The sequence below is a fragment of the Zophobas morio genome, unplaced genomic scaffold (genome assembly GCF_036711695.1).
Source record: "Zophobas morio isolate AGI-343-1 ecotype UQ-CSIRO unplaced genomic scaffold, CSIRO_AGI_Zmor_V1 ptg000010l, whole genome shotgun sequence".
In the NCBI taxonomy this organism is placed as follows: Eukaryota; Metazoa; Arthropoda; class Insecta; order Coleoptera; family Tenebrionidae; genus Zophobas; species Zophobas morio.
The window spans coordinates 4,015,360-4,037,978 of record NW_026972115.1 but is presented as its reverse complement, the minus strand read 5'-3'; the positions used below and the strand labels follow the sequence as shown (position 1 = coordinate 4,037,978).

The 22,619-nt window shown below is 35.5% G+C and overlaps 2 protein-coding genes across 6 annotated transcripts in view; one reads left to right on the top strand and one right to left on the bottom strand.

Moving 5' to 3' along the window:
- LOC135126174 (cell adhesion molecule Dscam1) overlaps window positions 1–22,619 on the top strand; it is a 139,749-nt gene that overhangs the window by 5,464 nt on the left and 111,666 nt on the right. The gene's annotated exons all lie outside the window — the stretch shown is intronic.
- Window positions 16,605–17,798, bottom strand: LOC135126417 (putative uncharacterized protein DDB_G0271606). Its single transcript, XM_064052466.1, has 2 exons — window positions 17,004–17,798; window positions 16,605–16,769 (listed from the first exon to the last, which is right to left on the bottom strand). The coding sequence occupies exons 1-2, from the start codon at window positions 17,796–17,798 to the stop codon at window positions 16,605–16,607; spliced, it is 960 nt and encodes a 319-aa protein (XP_063908536.1).

Genomic DNA, 22,619 nt, shown 5'->3' with positions numbered 1-22,619 from the left:
TATTAAATTTTTAAATTGTTTAAAATTAATCGAAAGCGGATGGATTTTTTTCAGGATCACAAATCTGTGCTTGTTTTCACTCTCTGAAAATGCGCACACAATTTTCTTAAAAATTTTCGAAAAAAAAAATTTTTTGTCATTAAAAATACGGTGTTCACTTTTGAATTTTAACGGCCGTTTCCCCCGGCGCGCCAACTTCATAATTCGGCTCTAAGCACCCTTTCTGCTCACTACTTTATCTACTTTTGCCCTTTCGCCCTCGGCTGCTTCATTATCATTAAGCAGCTAAAGGTCCAACTACTCACTAATGACTCGCGTGGATTTGTGCGGATTTAAACGATTGTAAGGCACTTACATTCGAATTTAATTGCTCCGCACGGGAAAATGCGTGTCGGATTAGATTAAGGTAGATTGGGGGATTGCGAGACGTTCCTGGGGGCGAGACGGATGGGTTTTTGTATTTTACCTAAACGGGGACTTAATGTCTTTCTGGCCACTTATGAAAAGCGCTTACGACGCATGGAGATGGGATAAAGGGATAAACCGGAAGCCTGTCGTCCATAAATAGTCGATGCTGGATCGAGCCAATTGGTCGCTGGAAATAAGGAAGAATTTAAATTAAAAAAAGTGGGGAATAGGCAGAGTACGGTTGATTGAGCCGGTGATGGATGGTGGGTAATTATTCCCGGGGGGTATTTTTCATTTGCATTACAATTTCATTAAAGTGTTTTTGGTTAAGTTGATAATGCATAGTAAAAATGCTAAAATTAAATTATTTCCAAAGTTCTTTCATAATTAAAATATTATACGCTTAGCTGCAAAGATAATTTTCTTTTGCGCCTTTACATATAATAAGCGGTCGTAAATTAGGCTTCCCGTCCGAAAGTTAGCAAAATTCTCGGCATTAAGTTAATATCGCTGCAAATGTGTTCTGGGGAAATGGGAAAAAAGAATATGTAGCGAAATATGGCCATTTCCGGCGGATGTCACGAAGAAACGTAATGGGACGATGCGAGTCTGAGTCTTTTTCCTAAACGGAAAATTCTGGCTAAATAACAATAAGAATCTATACTCGTTTAGAATCGTATTCTCGCAGAGATGGAACTAGCGTAACAAGTCTATTGAAGGAATGTAGAGTGGCGAAGTCGGGTTAAATAAAAAGATTTGGCACGTAGGTGTTACGTTTTCTCTACTACTATTTGTAGTAAGACAAGTGAAATTTGAAATCAAAGTAACAAATTTAGTCAAATTCACCGCGCCTGACTTTCATACCTTTTCTGTCCCCTTTTTTAATCTCACAAAGAACACGAAACCCTGCTAAAATTTAGCCCACGGATGCGACATCCTCACCCAATTCGATGACGCTTCACATTTCTCCGCCCCGACTATCAAATATTTGCCTCGTAATTTTTAGTTAACGGAAAATATTGGCGCGTCGGCGTGTTTTCCACCATTTACCTTTTTAATAAACACTATCAGCCGTCAATTTTCCGCTCCAGCGTGGAAATTTTTCAAAACATACCCCGGCGAAACTCGCTCCAACTTGACAGCATTACCACGGAGGTAAACAGTGTGAAATCGAGTGCAACAAATTCGCAGTCCGGCATTTGAACGTCGTCCAAGAGTGAAAACGAAAGCGGTCGATCGGAGAGATTGACGCGCGAAAAAATAAATGGTGCGCCTTCGGAGGCGAACAGTTCAAGAGTGAGATAAAAAGTGGACGTTTACGGTCCGGTGCCGATATTAATGATAAAGCCGCTGCAAGGATTAGGGACGATTACAGCTGTCGAATGGAACCGTTGTGTTTTTAAAATGGCATCGATCGGGGGTTTGTTGTTTTGCGTTCAGGTAGGGTTTGTGCCGATGCGGCTTAAATAACGACCGAATTACAATTTACAATAACCGTGCATCGAAATGCGTGCTAGGACGGATTTTCCGAATGGATTCTTCGGGAAAAATTGACGGGGATGGGGTGCATAACTTGCATTTTGCCAGGGTTGATGTGGCAAGTTTAATATACACAAATACTAATAAACTCTTTACATTCGTCAAGCACTTGACAGTTTTGGTATCATTGAAACGTCGGCTTCCATTTCTATGCGAGTTAACTTTCAAGTGCACGTGTTATTAAAACAAAACCCTGTTTTGGGTTGGGGTGGGTTTTAAGCCGAAGAGGCTTTAAATACCGACCGAATTACAATAACCGTGTGTGTAGTGCTTCGAATGCGTGCTTGGCTGGATTTTCCGGCTCATTTCTTTCGGAAAAACTGTTGTGTACTGGTTGGAGAATTGTCTGCAAAAAGGGTTGCCTAACTCGGATCTTTTCAGACCTGCTCTATTGTTCTATAAAATCATTAAGCAGCCCTTAGGGCCTGCAACCCTTCTACTTCCCGTTATGTGTTCCGTTTACTCTTCAGTCGACCGTCTCAATGGCTCGGAACCCTCGACGCCCTCCGGAACTTTGAACCCCTTTGGAAAAAAGTCGCTATTCTAGTTATAATTTCTATTGGAATGATAAGGTCTCAAAAGAACGTTGTACTGGTGCCGGTGGATGAATAAACAAAGCTATAAAATTTTCATGGCGAAAAGTCGGTCCCCGAATTTTATGGCAGGGAGGATGAAGTTGTTGGTGTAATTTTCTTATTTACTGGTTTGTCAGAGGGCGACAATAAGTCGTGATGCTAGCAATAAACGGTTCTAGAAATAATAAATTCTACATTTTAAAACGTAGGTAATTAGTTGGAAATGTAACATTTAACTTGCTAAAGTCGAGTTTTTGTCAAAGAATTTAAACCTTTTAGCGAAATATGTTTGACTTTATATTTACATTTTCCAAATGGTACAATAACCCCACGAAATCCCCTGCTCACATTACGCCGCCCGCCCGTCCCGCCAAAATGCTAAATTTAATTAAGCGTAATTAAAACTCGCATTATAAAAAATACCTCTAAAGCACCTGTGTAACGTGTTTGCGTACACAGAACGTGCCTTCATCAACCTCCCGGGATGATAATTTTAAAAATAACATTTTTTCAATTAAAAAAACACCCGCCACTGTTAACACGCACGAGAATCGAAGAGATTATTTTCATGTCGGCTTTCTCCATTTTTCCCCAGTCTGACCGACAGAGAAATCCAAACAATTAACGACACAAAACGAGCGAATAATCCCTTTCGAATACCTAATCTGGAACATTTTACACGTTTCTGACGTTTCGGCGCCGTCAAAAAAGCGTTCGGAATAGAACGGAACGGTTAATTTGACTAATTGGATCCAATTTGTCAGAGTTTCGCGCCTCTTCGGCTTGAATTATTTATGAAATGATAATTAATAAAGTTTTCAGCCGCGAGGTGAATGCCGAAACCGTTAAGTACATTCAAACAGTTTTATTTGAGGCATAAACGTTGTGTTTGATACGATGCGAAAAACATTTTGGGGGAATGGTTTCGTTCAATTGGGTAAAAGCCTGATGTTGTATAGTAAATGCGATTGTTGAGGGCAAAAGGAACAATACGGGGCGGCGAGGATATGAATACGAGATGAAGACATTTGTAATAGGAATAGCGCAAATCTCGCTTTCTTTGCTTGGAGTTCGGCGGAAAATCTGGAAACGAAATTAGAAGATTTGAGCGTCTGATTTGTCAATCAGAGGTTCGGGAAAGTAGTTAGGCTGAGGATTCACCTCGATTAATCACGTTAAAAATTGTTGTCGACACGCCCCGCTCATCGTAGCCGCCTTTTCCTTTATTTGTTGTCAGTCCGTTCCCCGGCAAGTACAGTTGGTTGCCTACTTCCCGGAATTTATTTAGATTTCGATCTCCATCGACACGCCAAAGGCTGAACCGTGCAATTTCCCGCCCATCCGAAGTCGCGTCGTTGCCCGTAAACAAAACCGTGGATATAGCTTAGGTCGTAAAGTTGCGCGACGAAAACAAACGTCTAATGCCCCCGAATTAAGTCCCGAAGAGTCGTCGTCTGGCTGCAACAGATTTATCCTCGTCGATCGCAAACGAGTTTATCTAGTTGCGAAGTCCTGATGGAGTTGGTCCCGTCCTACGTGTTCCAGCCAATAATATTGAAATTGGGTTACTATCCCGATCCTTCCAATCTCGCCTCGGTGTGATTATATTTGCTCAAAAAAAGAAACATAAACTCGAGCATTTGACTTTTTTAAAATTGTATTGTCTCGAGGGCAAATCCGACATTTAATGGGAAGTCGAGTCTGTCTAATGTCGTTTCGGTTTATTAAACAAATGGAAAACAGGAGAAAGCAATGTTTCTTTTTTATGTTTTTTCGGGACACGCGGATACATTCAAATTGAATGGAAAATATCGGTGGCCTGGAGCTATCGACAAAGTAATAAAATTCAAGAGATTCGAGGCGGAGACATGATAAAATAGCGCGAATGCACGCCGTCAACACCTGCAGGATTGACGTGGGAAACACGTGGGGGTGGCGACGTTAAAAATTGAGCCATTTGCGACGTTATTGTGACGGCGCGGTCGACGAGTTAATCTCTTTTGAAAGTTCGAGAAGAACGTTACACATGACATTGAATCGCGCTCCTGCCGCGGAATTCTAACTTGATAAAAAACAAACTCAACTATCGTAGATTAGATGTGAAGTTCTGTGTTTTGTAAATAAAGTTGAGGCGCTTTATAATCTAGCTTTCGTTTGAAAGCGTACAATCTTATCCGACCAGCTGCGCCAAATCACAGACGAAAGCTTTTAACAAGTGGCTTATTTTTTCTGTTTAGTGTAAGGACGGAAGTATAAAACACGTTTTTTTTGTACTACGACGTCATAAAAAAGGGTAGCAGACAAATAAGCAGGAGAGAAACTCGACAATGCGGATATATATCGAACGAAAGCCTAAAACACTGTTTGATAATGAAACTGGATATGCGAACCGGTGTTCAACGTGGCTTAGAAAGTTCTTGGGGTAACTTCCTGGACAATGACGAACATCCTAGGAGTTGTCGAGTAATTAGTTTCTAAGTTGGTGCAAACTTCAACACCTTGAATCGTTTTTTCACCAGTGTGTTGATAGTGGGCTTAAAAATATACAACTAAACAATTTGTTATTAAAATATTTGTTGTTTAATCGAAATAGATTTCATTGATTTTCGTAATATAATATCTGGTGGTTGCACAGATTGATTAATTATTCTGTACCCGTTGTAATTAGTGCATCATTATATCTAATCTAGAATTGTGTCTAATAATAGTTGTAATCTCAGAATGATTAGCTATCATATTTGAATTAATGATTGTTATATTCGGTTGCACCTAAGTATAAGTTGCGTTTGCGAGTAAAGTTAAATTTGAATCAGTTGTTACACAACTACAAAAATAGGTTCTCTATCCGTCTACATATTTATGGCAGTGAATTTACGTAACCCTAATTTTCAGCTTCATTCAACGAAGCGTCTCTAATAATGGAAAAACAATTATATTACGACTTTTACTCTCCTTTTTACATGCACCTCCTAAGTTTTAGCATTGTTTAATTATACTACAAAATTTACATTTCAAATTGTATGTATTATCAAATTACACTCACCAAAATTTGTCACGAACAATGAAATTTTACAATAGTAAAATTGTAGTTTCGCCCCGTTTACGGTTTATGCATCCGTGTCGAGTTTTCACCTTAGACGTCAAGATTTTTGGAAAAAAAAATCAACATTTTCCAATTTATAATGTTATTTAAATTTTAAAAAGTAGAATAGTCCTGATCTTGGGATTTATACCTAAATACGCTATTGGGATTTTTCGGCTTGTCGATTTCTCGATTTTTCAACTTTAAATGTCTCAATTTTTCAATATTTCAATTTTGGGCTTTTCCGATTCGTCCATTCCTTAAATTTTCTATTTCTCGATTTTTTTATTTTTCGATTTCTCAATCTTTCGATGTTTCAATGATACGATTTCTCAATTTTTGTCCTCTTCAATTTTACGGTTTTTAAATATTTCGATTTTTCAATTTTTCAAATTTTCACGTTTCTAGATTTTCAATTTGCCGATTTCTAAAGTATTTTTTTTATTTGTCCAATTCTGGATTTCCTAAAGTTTCGATTTTTCACATTTTCAATTCTTCAATTTTTCGATTTTTTAAGATCACGATTTTTCAATTTTGCTTTTCTAGATTTTCGATTTCTCAATTTTCCAATTTTTTAATTTCTCAATTTTTTGAATATTTCTTTCAGTTATGAGATTTTTCAATATTTCAAGGATATTTTAACTCTTTTTTTAAAATTCTAGGTTTTTCGATATCTCGAGTTTTCAGTTCTTCTATATTTCAATTTTTCAATTTTTCGATTTTTTGAATTTTAATTTTTGATTTTCCAGTTTTTCTTTTTTAAAAATTTTCGATTATTCAATTTTTTAATTTCTCAATTCATCGAATTCAGATGTTTCGTTGTTTTGATTGTTCAATTTCTCAATTTTTCAATTTTTAACTTTCCTTTTCGGCTTCCGACTCCTCAATTTCTCGATCCTCCGGTTTTTCGATTTCTCGAAATCTCAGTTTTTGAATTTTTTGATGTTTCGATTTTTGGATTTCTCGGTTTTTCGATTTTTTTCTTTTGAGCTTTTGAATTTCTGGATTTTCCAATTTTTCACCGCCCCGATTTTTCAATTTTTCAAATTGAATTGGATTTCTCGATTCTTCAATTTTGCGATATTTTAATTATTCATTGTTTTAAATTTTAGTTTTTTCGATTTCTCGATTTTTTGACTTTTCAGTTCTTCATAATTTAAATTTTTGAATTTTTCAAATTTTTGCGTTAAATTTTCAGTTTTCTGATTTCTCAATTAATCTATTTTTGATTTTCCCACTTCTCAAAGTTTCGATTTTTCAGTTCTTTAATTCTTCGATTTTTCGACTTCGCTTTATTGGTTTGACGATTTCTCAATTTTTGGATATTTCTTTCAGGTTTGATATTTTTCAATACTTCGATTCTTTCATTTTTCGACTTCTAGATTTTTCTATTTTTTATTTTTGGATTTTCAGTTTTTTGTTTTTTATTTCAATTTCTCAATTTTTCAACTTTTTCATATTTTAATTTTTAAATTTCTAGATTTTTCAGTTTCTCGAGTTTCCAGTTCTATATTTTAATTTTTTAAATTTACGAATGTTTAAATTTTTTGAGATCTCAATTCATTAAGATTCGGATGTTTCGATGTTTTGATTATTCAATCTCTCGCTTTATCAATTTTTCCATATTTAAGTTTTCGATTTTTCGATTTTGGCCTATTTCGGTTTCTCAATTTTTTGATTTTTCGACTTCTCGATTTTTCGGCTCCTCGATTTTTTGTCTTTTGATTTTTCGATTTCTCGATGTCTGAATTTTTGAATTTTACAATGTTTCGAATTTTCGATTTGTTGGTTTTTCGATTTTTTGCTTTTCGGTTTCTCGATTTTTCGATGTTTCGATTTTTGATTTATCCGATTTTTCAATTGTCCAATTTTTTAAATTGTCGACTTCTCGCTTCGTTGATTTTTCAGTTTTTCGATTATTAAATTTTAGATTTTTTTTTTTTGATTTTTTGATGTTTGGATTTCTCCATTTTTCAGTTTTAGGATATTTTAACTTTTCAATGTTTTAAATTTTAGATTTTTCGATTTTTCAGTTCTTCAATATTTTTTTATTTTTCAAATTTTGACGTTTCTGAATTTTTAGTTTTCGGATTTCTCAATTAATCTATTTTTTTATATTCCCATTTCTCCACTTCCTAAAGTTTCGATTTTTCGGTTCTTCAGTTCTTAAATTTTTCGATTATTCAGGTTTTTGATTTTTCAATTTTTCGATTTTTTAAGTTTGCGATTTTTAGACTCTGCTTTTTTGACTTTTCTGTTTCTCAATTTTTTAATTTCCTCATTTTTTGATATTTCGTTCAATTTTGTGATTTTTCAGTTTTTCGATTTCTCAATTTTAACTTTTTAATTTTTGAAATTATTAATTTTTTTCGATTTTTTGAGTTTTCAGTTCTTCTATATTTCAATTTTTCAATTTTCGGAATTTTTAAATTTTCGATTGTCCAATTTTTTTTTATTTTTCGATTTTCCAATTTTTCGATGTTTCGATTTTTGAATTAACCGATTGTTCAATTTCTCGATTTTTAAATTTTAGATTTTCCAATTTTAATTTTTTTGATTTTTTTATGTTTCGATTTCTCGATTTTACAATTTTCCCAGATTTGAATTTTTCAGTGTTTTAAATTTTCGATTTCGAGGATTTACTGTGTTACAGTAGTCATCAGTCATTACTCATCAAGAACGATTATTGCTGTGCGTTAAAATGCCTACATACTGATAAGCACGTACATACAAGACACATTTAAGATTTAAGGCTGTTTTAAGTCTGCTAGATATAATTTTTGCAATTTTAAATTTATTTCTTAATGTCTATATCATCGTATATATTTAAATGATGATGAATATTTTGTGATACAATCTTAGGATAAAATGCATTTTAGTTTCAAAAATAATATGTATTTAATGATTTGACTACTGTTAATAAAAAAAATACGTAAGAAGATGTTCATATTGAATTAATTTGGTGTTCATAGTTTGATGATAACCCATAGTTATTCTGGAGGCAAATTAGATGACTTGTTACTTATTAATTAAAGTAGTGGTCGTTTAATTTCGTATACCTTTAAAGTGGACGAAGTTGTTGATTTTGTGACTGCTCCCCGTACAACGTACTGATTAATACGTCCGTTTACTACCTTATCGACATCACGTGCTTACGGACTATTTTTATCCCCTTTCGTAAGGTACCGCCACTTCATAGTGAAGCGAGTGAGATGTAAAATATATATTCATTCTTTTCTACATGGGAAAGTGATTGTCCGTATAGGTTGTCGAACTATAATAAACTTAAACAATGGTTTTAGGTATTGCTTGCGCTTCAGAGGTGGGGAAAGTTCTGTTTAAGCAGCTTTATACGGCACGCACAGTCTGCAGTAGACGTACAGATCAGCATAAACATTTCTGGGATTCGTATTGTATTTTTTTGATTGTAGATCTTTCCTTCCTTTCTCTGTGCATAGACCGAATCGTAAAGAATCCCTTCCTGTCAAAAAACGAGCACGAATTGAAACTCTCATATCTCTTTACGCTGTTGATTTCTTTAACCACCACCAGTCTGACCCTTGTCTCATTGTTTGCCTTACATGTCAGTCGTTAAACTTTTTCATAAACTCATCCTCCGAGACGTCCTTGTCTAAGTAAACTCATCCTTTGTCCAATTTGTACAAACAAGTTAAAGAAAGTCACAAACCATAAGCGACGTTTTTCAAACGGCATTATTAAATTTAAAGCCCCAACGTATTTCCTTCTAAAAATAAATCCAAGTCCAGGATAAATATGAGACTTTAATAAGCAAACTTCTCGTTTTCGGTTGAAACGAACGCATTTCCGAGCATCGACTTCTTGTTTCTCTTGTCATTCGAAGTCTTTAACCTTGTTGTTGCGTCATACAGTGTATGTATTTTGAGTATGGGAGACCGGGATTTAAGCCGCAACCACGGTCTACTAGGTAAGGCCAGAAGAAAGACAGAATTCGCCCAAACTATTCGTAAACTTCGAACTTACAACACAATTTAAACAATTTACGTGACCCAGCTGCGACACCCATCAAATAAAATTATAATGCGACGTAACGACCTACATCTGAACCAACCGCGCCCGATTTCCTCTACGAGGGACGATCATCCCCAACCCAGACGTCGTAATTTATTTGGAATTATCGCAAGAGGCTCGAGAATGCGATCCCGAAGTGAGATAGGTTTTGCCCACTGTCTCGCCTCGAACTTAGTTGAGGGAAAGTTTCCTTTGAAAATTTAATTTACTTTTATTAAGATCACTCACAAGTTAAATGAATTCATCTTGACAAAAGTGCTTCGGGTGCAAGATTGGAGCCGGTGATAAAACGTCTTGATTTGGGGAAAACTCATCATGGAGTACGAAAATGGCGACGATATTCGCTAATTCGTTGCTTTTGTTGTTCTTATGGAATTTGCGCGGGTTATCGTCGGTGAAATTCTGACGGCGGGAGGGTACGCAGAAGAGGAGGATAATGGGATAAGTAACAATTTTTTAGATTACGCTTATGGACGATATTTTTGGATTAAGTAAGTGGTGGTAGTGCTTACAAAATGTCGATTTTTTAACATCATCTATGTAAATGGTAAAAAATTATGACCACAAGATGGAGCCTTGAGGAACATCAATAATATATGACATAAAATATATATGTGTGATAAAATTGTAATTTCTGCCTCATTTCATATACAATTTAACTAGTTATAGTCCAACTAGTTTACAGCGTGATTGTGACCCGAAGGTAGTTATTAACTTTCACAAAACTTTATAGCTCTTTAACCACAAGCTGTTGTAAAGGTGTTTATCTAACAGATCCTCGCCAGGACCGTACTTAAATTTATTTTTACTTTATAATTATTGCTGGTGGATACATAAACATAAAACTCCAAAGCTAAAATTTTTAATTGTTCAAATGTTCAAACGATTCGTGTCGACGGGAGTGTGGAAGGGCCGTCGGGGCTCTCACATTCATCGAGTTTTATTGTAGGTCTGTTGCGAACTACAATATAATTTTAGTTGGACTTTATGCCACAACATTCGCAAGCACACCTTTGTTGTTACGTAGCGTTTAACAAGTCGACGTCGCTGCTTTAAAATAGTGCGAGAAATTTCAAGAGAGCCCCCATAGTCGATAGCACGTCACTTCATTATTCCGCTCCTCTCAAATCCGAGCAAAATTCCAACTAGCCGGCTCTCTCCGTCCCCAAGCACCCTCCAAGCTCGCCGTAACAAAAACCCCCGTGTATTATCACCATCTAAGATTACAATCACCCCCAGCGGAGGTGGTGCAGTAGTGTGAGAGCCTCCGTCCGGAATACGGCTGCCTCATTAGTGCCAACTTAAATCAAGCGCCGTCGCAATCGTCGCACCGACGAATTTACGAAATATGATGCGGAATCACGCGCTAATTACCCGAAAACAGGCTGTCGAACACGGCCTATTTCTGCGTCGCGACGTGTGTAGACTAATAGGAAGGGATTACGCAGGTAGAGCGAAGGGCTCGTAACCCTATTAAACAATTAGCAGTTATTTCGGGAAATTCCCAAATCGCTCAACTTTGCGTCATTCGTCTCTGGAATTATTTAGGCCCCACCTAACGGATTAATTATTGCCGAGTTCCGGGTCGAAGCGATCGGAAAGTGGACCGAACGCGATCATTTTTTGATGGATTTCGGAGGGCTCGATCCGGTCGACTTGATGGGGACGCCGGATGGAGATGAACGGTATTTATAAGCGCCACTTAGGGATGATTTCGGCATAAATATGGCAGAATTGGCGGAAGGGAGAGGATTTACGCGAAGAATGCAAGGATACTTAGGCTGATGGGATTGGGGATTCGGGGGCTAATGAAGTGTGAAAAAAAAATGTGTTTACGTATTATATCAGGACGACCGCTGCATTGTCCGGAAACTTAGACCACTTAATATATGTGTGTTCAGTAATGGAATAAAATTTTAATTAGTGACCAGTGGGACACTATATTTCACGGTTGCCTTAATTTGTCGCGCCCCGTGTATATTCCCCGTTTTAACCTTTAGTGGCCGTGTTCGCTAAACACGATCAATATTCTCTCCACTTTTAAGCGATTCTGTTAATTGGAGCATGGGACAAAAACGCTTTAAGGCAAGTTTTCCATCTGGGACCAATCAAGCCCAAATTGTTTCCCCGAGTTTTTCCTCTCTCGTGATCCGGACAACGATAATCTTCGTCGAGAAAGAGGGAAATCCATTACGAAAGAAAAGATTTTCTCGCAACTGCAATTTTTATTAATTAACGAACTCGAACACTACACGAGTTCGTGGTTGCGTCGAGCATGTGCTGGAACGCTTCTAGTAACACGCGTTCTTCCGAGTAATTGATATATGGCGGAAATGCGGTTGTCGCGCCCTTAGTCTTCGAGTTGACTTGTTTGTAAATGAAAATCGTCGAGTTAAATTTTGCGCGAAAGTAGGATAAACGCGACCGCAGCACTGGTGTACTGTTACAAGTGGATCATTTTCAATAAGGGTTGTCGTAGTTGCTGTAATGGGTTGGCTAGGGACAATTAATCTACACTTTGCACTACTGATGGTTTTTCTTTATTTTGTAGTTTTCCACAAATACAGCGACTGAATATCATTCGCGCGACGTTCTTAACGGCTCTAGTTTACATTTGGTTTTTCAAGTTCTTATAATAGGTACTTAGTTAATGAGGTGAAGGGAACAAGACGCCTAAAACTAACACATTTGACGATATTTTAATGAATACAAGGAAAATACCCAACACCTATAAGAAGAGAAAGGCAATAGTGTTTAATGGAAAAATATGACAAATTACGAGTACATTACACCTTCCCCCATAACAACAAAATTAATAGCTACTTAGGCTATTAATTTTGCTTTACAATTAACAATAGAATTTAATGGTTTTTCATCTTTAGTTGACAACTGCGGATACATTGAAACTGATTCGGGAATCTGATCAGGTGAATTTACTATACTATCAGATACCGGGTAGTATCTTACTTCAACTGGCGGAACAGTCTGTTGACTGTTACGCTGACACATTTGAAAAGGACAGAAATTAATATTTTGTTTCTTAACATACTTATAATAACAATAGTAAATAAACCTAATTGTAACAATTAAAATCATTAATTTAATTATTATTACAACAGTATATGTCACGGTATTTGGTACATTTGGTATTAGAGAATTATCTTCAATTAACTTATCAGTTTTTTGTTTTTAACAAGAATAGTGTAATTAACGGGTGACTGTATGTCGACAATTTCATAAGGACCTTTGTAGTTAGGGGTAAGCTTTTTAGAAGTACCGGGCTTCGAGTGTTCGTTTAAAAGAAAAACTTTATCACCGATTTGAAATTTTTGTTTATTACACCGTTTATCATAGTATTGTTTGTTGCGCTCTTTAGAATCAAGGATGTGGTTTCTAGCGATTTCTTGAGATTTTTGTAATTTTAGAGTTAGGTTATCAATATAGTCATCGTATGTGTATTTAAAATCGGGGTTTTTTGTGATATTTGAGGGTAAATTTGCCTTATTACCAAAGATCAATTCAAAAGGAGTAAACTTCGTGCTTGAATGAACTGTAGTGTTGTAAGAAAACATAGCAAAATCTATCCATGAATCCCAATCTGTTTGATCTTTGTTAATATAGTGTTTTAGATAGTCGGCTAAGGTATGATTGACTCCGTTCTAGAGCTCCATTGCTCTGGGGGTGATATGCAGAACAGTTTATCTGTTTTATCTTAAACAATTTGGCTACTTGTTTTAGAAGATTAGAAGTAAATTCACGACCTTGATCTGTTACTATTATAGACGGAATGCCAAATTTACAAATAAATTCACGTACTAAAATTTCAGCAATAGTTTCAGCTTCATGACTCGTGATGGCATAAGCTTGTGAATATTTGGTTAAGTCATCTTGTAGGGTGAGAATGAACCTGTTACCCTTTTCACTTATAGGTAATGGTCCGACGATGTCTAGAAAGATTTTCTCAAATGGAGTTTGACTAGTGGTCGTTATCACCATTGGTTCTTTATGTTTTTTGCGTACTAACTTATTTTTTTGACAGGATTCACAAGTTCTTAGAAATTTTCTAATATCGTTTTTCATACCAGTCCATTTATAATTCTGTTTGATTCTATTATACGTTCTGTGATAGCCTGAATGTCCTGACACGGGATTGGAATGATTTTCAATGAGAATTCTATTAATTTCATCTTGAGTAGTAGGTATGATCAAATCATTATGATAAACCTTGATTTTTATGTTTGTACCGTGGAAAATATATCTAATCATTGAACGAATCTTTTTCCAGTGTAAATTGTCAAAAGAGGTACTTAATTTTGGAATGCTAATACTTTCAATTTTATCGTTGAGTAATTCAGCTTTTAGTTGCAGTAGAATATCAAACAATTTTTCATATGAAGTCGTTTCCCAGTGATACTGTTTATTGATTAAATAATAAAACCTTTTTGTTTTTTCGCTTACTTTAATAATTTTAGGGGGATTTAAATCTTGTTCAAGTAATATTAAATGGTGATCTGGAAATTTCTTTTTAAATTGTTGTTGTACCATGTCTTTGTCGTCTAGGTCGCTAGATAAGCATAGTGCTATATTATCTGATGAATCAATTAGGTTATCGTTAATTTCTTCTAAATTATCATTTATAATTATAGTGAATTGTAAATTTCTTAAAAAATCGTTATAAGTTTTCATAGTATTTGTTTGGATCTGATTGATTTCTACGTTATTTGTGTTTTCTTTTGCATCTTCTGAGTTGGTTCTACTTAAAGCATCGGCAACTTTATTTAATTTTCCGGGTTTATATATTATTTGATATTCATATTCTTCTAATGCCAGTCTCCACCGAATCAAACGTGAGCCAGGATCTTTTACATTAAATAACCATGTTAGAGGTCGATGATCAGTTATGATTTTAAACTTCCTGCCATACAGGTATGGGCGAAAATGTTTGACACTCCAAACAATAGCTAAAAGTTCCTTCTCTGTAGTGGAATAGTTCATCTCTGCCTTGTTTAAAGTTCGACTAGCGTATGCTATAGGTAAATCATTTGGAGGTTCACCTTGCGAAAGTACTGACCCTATTGCAACATTACTGGCGTCGGTTGTTAAATAAAACGTTTGTTCGAAATCTGGAAACTGCAGAAGCGGTTCCATACTTAAGGTCGTTTTAAGATTTTCAAAAGCAAATTGCTGTTCGCTGGTCCAATTAAATTCAGAATTTTTCTTTAGTAATTTTGTTAGAGGTTGCGCTATTGATGAAAAGTTTGCAATAAATTTTCGGTAATATCCGGCTAATCCAAGAAATCCTTTAACATCTTTTGGTGACCTAGGGGTAGGGTATTGTAAAACTGATTTAATCTTTTCTGGATCTGGTAAAACGCCATTGTCTGTTATTTTATGACCTAAGTAAACTACTTCACGCCTAAGAAATTCACATTTATCTGGCTGAATCTTAAGGTTATGGTTTGATAAACGTTGAAAAACTTCTCTTAATCTTTTATTGTGTTCTTCTAAGTTGCTACCGTGAACTACTATATCGTCAAGATAAACAAAGCAGTGGTTTTGGATTCCTGTTAAAACGTTATTCATCAATCTTTGAAACGTCGCTGGAGCGTTTTTAAGACCGAAAGGCATGCGATTAAATTGATAATGACCAGTGGATGTCGAAAATGCAGTTTTTGGTGCATCGTCTTGAGACATTTTAATTTGGTGAAAACCAGATGTGAGATCAATAACTGAAAAATATTTTGAATTACCTAGTTGATCCAAAATTTCAACAATGTTAGGTAGTGGGTAAAAATCTCCAATAGTTATATCGTTTAATTTCCTATAATCAACTACAATTCTCCATTTTTTAGTTCCAGAGGCATCCAATTTTTTGGGCACAACCCATATTGGGGAATTCCAAGGGGAATTAGACGGTGATATAATACCTTGCTCACGCATTTGATCAATTTGTTTCGTTACTTCATTTTTATGAATTTCTGGAAATCTGTATGTTCTTGTATGGATGGGTATTTGAGAATTAGTCGGTATTGTATGCTCGACAGAATCTGTACAGGTCAAAACGTCACCTTCTACGTGAAAAATCTGGTTATATTCAAGACATAGTTTTGTTAAAGACTCTTTTTCTTCTGGATTCAAATGATCTGTCCTCAATAAACTCGTAATTTTATCAAGCCTTTGCGATTTGTAATTTTGATCTGAGTGTATTTTGGAAACATTCAGGTTTGAAGATTCTACTGGGATTGGGTCTAATACAATTTCTATATTCTTTACATCAATAATTTTTTCTGTAGTGTTTAATATTGAAGTTATAAATTCGCCATCTCTGTTTACCTTAACAGCGCTAGGACATAAATGAACACCATCTAAAATTTGTAACTTTGGGCAAATGCCTTCTTTGATATTACTATTAATTGCTTTGACTTTAACAATTGTCTCCGTTCGTGGAGCTAACTGAAACTTGACTTGCGTGTTTGAATTAGGATCAAAATTTTTACTACTGTCTTGTCTAGAGCTATTTTCTTTAAAACCTTGTGAATAATTGTTAGAGTTATCTTCATCAATATGGAAAATTGTCAAAAATGTATTACCAATAAAAAGTTTTTTCTGTTTATAACTTATATCACAATTGAAACTTCGAAAGAAATCATTACCAAGAAGACCATCTAATGGAATTTGGAAGTTATCAGGTACTACATGAAAGATATGAGTCAATTTCTGACCATAGATATAAATATCGAAATAACAATAACAAAGTGTTTTAGTATGTAGAGTTGTGTTTGGATCTATTCCTTTTAATGTAATAATGTTATCTACATAGCAATCCGTATCGCCTTTAAGTTGAGATACTTTAATGAGAGAAATATCAGCGCCTGAATCTAAAAGAAATTTATTTTTTGGGTTTGATAATTGATCAATTTTTTAAGAAACATATGAAGTAGATGCAAGATTTATAGTTGAGATCCGGCTTGCAGAATATGTGTAGCCTTCAGAGGTGCCGGTAAACTTGAAGGACCGGGGAAGTTTAAATTGCTGTTATTCGTGTTATCATTAGTACTACAATTATTTCCATTTCGATTATCATATTTCGAACTATTGCCGTAGCTGCGATTATTCTGATTACAATTATTAAATTGGCTATATCGTGTTCTATCACTATGTATTTTATGATCATCATCGCGTTGTTTTTTCCGACAATTTCTACTAATATGTCCAGGAATTTTACAATAATAACAAAATTTTGATCCAAAACCTTGACTAAAATTATTATTATTATTAAATTGATTAAGTGTATTATTAGACGAATGTGATTTAGAAAATGTTCTGGTGGTATTCTGCATATGATGTACGTGTAAGTTACGGTTATTAAATTTATTCCGACAATTAGTTATAGAATGTCCCGATTTTCGGCAAAAATTACAAAACTGACCAGAAAGTGAACCAGAGCGAAATTTTTGGATTTCAATTTTAGATCTTATTTCTTGTTCTTCATTAATTGCTATCGAAATTGCGTCTTCTAAACTATCTGGTTTTTGTGCCTTTACTAACAATGCTAGATCCTTGGTTAGTCCTGCCACGAACACATTTAATGCCTGAGTTTTAAAAAGGTCTACACACGCCTTGTGAGCATCAGCTGTAAGGGTGGTACTAAGCGAATTAATCAATTCAGTGCAACAATTTTCTACTCTACTTGCATATAACGAAACGTCCTCATTGAATCTTTGTTTACAAGAGTTTAATTCTAGTTGCCATTGCGCCTGTGTTCTCCTATCAGCATAAATTTCTACTAAATGATCTTTTAATGAATTCCAAGTTGTGAATTGCCTACTTCGCGTTAGTTCTCTCGCTTTACCTGTTAACTTAGTTTTAATTATCGAGAATAAAATTTCTTTTTTATTGTTATCTATACTTTCTAGGGCCGTATCACAATTATCAATAAATTCATACAGTAAGGACCGAGTACCATCAAACTTAATTAACATTCTTTCCGCGGTTTCTAATGAGAGAGCCATTATTGGGTTTGAACGCGCACTTTCTTCACTTATGCTTTCGGGAATTTCGGTAACTTCCGGTGTTAAATTATTTACACTATTTTCGTTCACTGGAGTACCGTCGCACTTTTTTCCGGATCGTGTCTCGACCATTAACAAAAGTCACTTACAGTAGTGTGGTGCTTGATTCCATGGCCAACACCATACAAATCGAAGATTCCAGGGGGTTGATCACGGCTTCCTTCGGATCGAATAACGAATCAACCAGTCGGTAATTCGTCAGCACAATAATTAACCCTGATCGTATCCCAAACTTTTTCGGTATCCCACCGCTGCCACCACTTTTATGTAATGGGTTGGCTAGGGACAATTAATCTACACTTTGCACTACTGATGGTTTTTCTTTATTTTGTAGTTTTCCACAAATACAGCGACTGAATATCATTCGCGCGACGTTCTTAACGGCTCTAGTTTACATTTGGTTTTTCAAGTTCTTATAATACTTAGTTAATGAGGTGAAGGGAACAAGACGCCTAAAACTAACACATTTGACGATATTTTAATGAATACAAGGAAAATACCCAACACCTATAAGAAGAGAAAGGCAATAGTGTTTAATGGAAAAATATGACAAATTACGAGTACATTACATTGCGTTCTTACGAATAGGGGTTCCGAAGTTGTCTACTTGTTCGTCTGGAATTTCTAGTTTAACCGAGAGGGAGGAAGGAGCGAAGTTTAAAACTGTGCTTTCGTTAATCGTGCATTCCTCATTGGACATCTTCTTTCGGCGCAATCTACAAGTGTCATTTAGAAAAAAACCGACAATTCTGGCAAGCCAGCTGAACCCTAATCGAAAAAATACTTCCCGAAACCGGAACATGTGACGTGATTGATGACTCTCAGAGTGCAATTTCGCACGCTAGATGAAGGATAATGAAGAGGCAAATTTAATGGGAAAAGTCTCGTCTCATGCGCTAGGCAAATAAATTCTCGATAAATTTTCCTTGGGTGCTTACTCGATTTACTCCATAATTGCGAGGCGTGGCTCACTTACATAAGTTTGGAATTCTGTTGACGTTTCTTTCAATTCACAATCCACGTTAATAAATAACTTGTTTATTTTTACTTATCGTCGAACTGTAATCCTTGGTTGTTTGTGCGTTGTAAACACAGAATCTGGAGTGTGGTGATAAGCACGAACGTCGCTCATTTAATCGCTTCCTTGACATCTGTGGCTACGGGTCAATCTGCAGCTGACATCCTTTTAAAAACAGCAGGAAATCCAATGAAGCGTTAAGTGGAGTGTTAACACACAATCATCCAGAAACGACATTTAAAAAACTGCATAATGATCACAATATCGTGTTCTGCAGCACGTGTGTCGAGTGCAGCACTCGCCCTCTGAAGTGCTTTCCGAATGAATGCCTCATCCCTAACTAGCTTCATTAATAGCGCACCATCCTCTAATGAATACCAAAATTGCCAACTCTGCACTTGCTGCGACACTTCGTGTCGGCAACACGGCTAAGCCATCCGGATTATGTGTGTTTAAGCACTTTATTATTCAGAATTTCGAAATGTTGCCGCTTTTTAAACGAATGCTCTCCACTCCTTAATTAACAACAGAATCGTCGACTTGACGTCGAATCTGTTAGAGATGACATCGCCGAAGTTATGTATTCGGAATTAGAGAAGACATAAAGAGAGCCAAATTGAATTTCAGCAACAAACTTAAGAGTCAATTACGGAATGAAATGAAGTTTCGCAGAAAAGAGCTGAAATATATCAAATCTCATATTTCAAGCTGTTGGTTGCGGCAGGGGCGGGGGCGGGTATATATTTCATCTCTAGGTTATTACCTCCGTGTTTCGAGTCGAAACTGATTCATTAGTCCATTATCAACGGACACATGCCGGGAGAAAAATTCGACCTCAGACGGGTTTTCTGGCGATTTAGCCGAGTCGCGAGTCGATTGCGCGGCGAAAAGTCATTTCGGGGTTGTAATTGAGCGACGATAAGTGCGGAAGCGCAATAACTTCATTCTGTATTCACCACATTGCTCGGCGAGGATGTGGAGCAATATAGCAAAGTCAGGTATGTAATAAGAACAATTTGCCAACCGAATAAGCGATACACGAATGCAGAATTCGCCAGCAGTTTTGGCGAGCACTACATCAAACAGGACGTTTTCCATTCGACTTGATTAAAAACCAAGTGGCCGATTTTCGATGTTAAATGGATAAAGAAATTTCTCTAATTTGATGGTTGATTTTTAATCCTTTTTATCCTTTTACTAATACTTCATAAATAGCCAAGAGGAACATGAAGACGGGAAACTTGCGTTTTCGTAATTTATGGACTGCAAACGTCAAGCTGCGCAGTCTCAGTTGACCCTTTTTTGCGTAGGAAATTCAAATTTTAGGCAGGATTACGCATCTCCTTTGTTGGAAATGTTTTTAAAAACTTATTTTTTACTACTTATACTGATGTATCATATTCTTTTACGATGTAGTTAAGGAAAATTCTTCGAAGAAATTACGTAATAATTATTTCTTGTGATCTACATTTCTATTCTGTAACTCCGCCTTCACTCAGAAATTCCAAATTTTTATAAAACATTTTAATTGGCAATTAAACGAAAAACTTTAATTAAAGCACATCACTGTAACTACGTTTTTAATGAGACTTTAGCTTTATGCTTACATTCGCCATAAAAAAATTGCAAAAAATTGAAACGTTTGAAAACTGAAAATTTAGAGAGAAACTTAAAACATTGTTGTAGGTAAATATGAATTTTGCAGTTACGCTCCGCCCCTCGGTCTGACAACGAATGAAAAAAATCATCACAATTGAGACAGGGCGGGTGGGCGGGGCTTATTTTCATCACAAAATGTTTACATTTTATCTCACATTACAAACATATCTTTAGTTTAACTTATGAAGTTTATCATAAAAATAAAATTCGCAAAATCAAATGTTACAATTTTTCGAAAAAACTGGATTTATTTACCTTCCAGCAATTTTTGCTATGATAATTTTTCGTTTTCGTTTTTTTTTTGATGTTACAATTTTTTGTATCACAATGTTTCGTTTTTTCATTAGCTTTATATTAGTACTTGCTAAGATAAGACTGATTTTGGCAAATGAGATACCTTCCAAGAAAAGAGAGGGTGGGTGGGCGGGGCTAGTGCTTGCTAAGATAAAACTGATTTTGACAAATGATATATCCTTTAAAAAAGAGGGGGTGGGTGGGCGGGGCTAGTAGCTGCTAAGATGATACTGATTTTGGCAAATGACCTACTCTCTGAGGAAATAAAAGGTGGGTTGGCGGAACGAATACTTGCTGAGATAAAACTGAGATTGCAAAATCACTCTTATCTTAGCAAGTGCTAGCCCCGCCCACCCACCCTCTATTTTCTCAGAGAGTATGGCATTTGCCAAAATCAGTCTTATCTTAGCAAGTACTAGCCCCGCCCACCCGCCCTGTATTTTTTAAGAGGCTGTGGCATTTGCCAAAGTCAGTTTTATTTTTGCCTTTTTGTTTTAATATGTGTAGACTTCTTTTCAACATGAAACTTAAAATATGTTTAAAATGGAAAATTTGTATAAGGAAATATCGATTTTGTGATTAAGCTCGGCCTCATAACTGCAAAATTCATATTTCCTTGCAAAAATGTACCATGTTTTAAGTTTCTTGTTGTAAAAACACGGCTATGTATATTAAGAGAAAAAAGGCAAAATATAAGCCCCGCCCACCCACCCTGTCTCAATTCTGATGATTTTTTTTATTGGTCGTAAACCGTGGGGTAAAGCTTAACTGCAAAATGCTTATTTCTCTACGAGAAATTAAAATCATGTTTGTGAGTATCGTATTGTTCAAGGAATACTATGTATATTAAAAAAAAAATTAAGTAGTAATGAAGTTTTCATTCGTTGGCCAACCTAGGGGCGGAACCTAATTGCAATAATTGTAATATCCATATTTCATTACAAAAATTTACCATTTTAAAAGTGTATTCAGTTTCTAAGGTTAAAAAAAATCACAATTTAGCTGGGGTGGGTGGGCGGGGTAAATATTTTGCTTTTTTTTCTTAATACACATTCGTTGAACAACACGATACTCAAAAACAGGTTTTTAATTTTTTGTAAAGAAATAAGTATTTTGCAGTTAAGCTTGACCCCCTTGGTTTACGGCGAATAAAAAAATCATCACATTTGAGACAGGGTGGGTGGGCGGGCGGGCTTAGATTTTGTCCTTTTGTTTTAATATGTATAGACTTCTTTTCACAACATGAAACTTAAATCATTTTTAAAATGTAAAATTTGTATAAGGGAATATCGATTTTGCAATTAGATTCCGTCTCATAATTGCAAAATTCATATTTTCTTGCAAAAATGTACCACTTTAACCATGTTTTAAGTTTCTTGTTGCGAAAAGATGGATACCCATATTAAGAAAAAAATGCAAAATATAAGCCCCACCCAAAAAGCCTAGAATTTTTGGTAAATAACTAATCAGAAATTATTTATAGAAACATTTATTCAACTAGCAAGCGAAAAATAAATTTTCAAAAATTCCCATTTTTTTTAAATTTTAAAATGTACGTTTAACTGAACGAAAAAAAGAAAGTTAATATCTTCTAGAGATTACAAATCTGAAATAATTTTTACGATATCTTGCCAAAAAGACGAGAAATATGAGAAAAGGTTTTCCAGAAATGTGCAAAATTTGATTTTGAAAACGTTAAATGTGACTTCTGAAAATATTTATTGATATTGTATAAAGTATGAAATCGTGTGTGAAACTTCTGTCCGAACTATTGAGAAATGTGAGAAACAAACTTCCAAAATTTCGAACATTTTTTTTTGAAAAAAAAGTGCTAGCTTCTAGAGAATTCTCTTTAGATTACTAATGTGGAGTGGCGGCTCGTGACTGTTTGATGTGGTGAGGCGATGATAGAAGTTTGACAA

What these genes read in the sequence shown, in the direction of transcription:
- LOC135126417 (XM_064052466.1), bottom strand. Translation starts at nt 17,798, where the DNA reads ATGGTCGAGACACGATCCGGAAAAAAGTGCGACGGTACTCCAGTGAAC. An exon ending in TTAATAACCGTAACTTACAC is followed by an intron (nt 16,770 to 17,003) that starts GTACATCATATG and finishes AATTGTAATCAG; the next exon opens with AATAATCGCAGCTACGGCAA.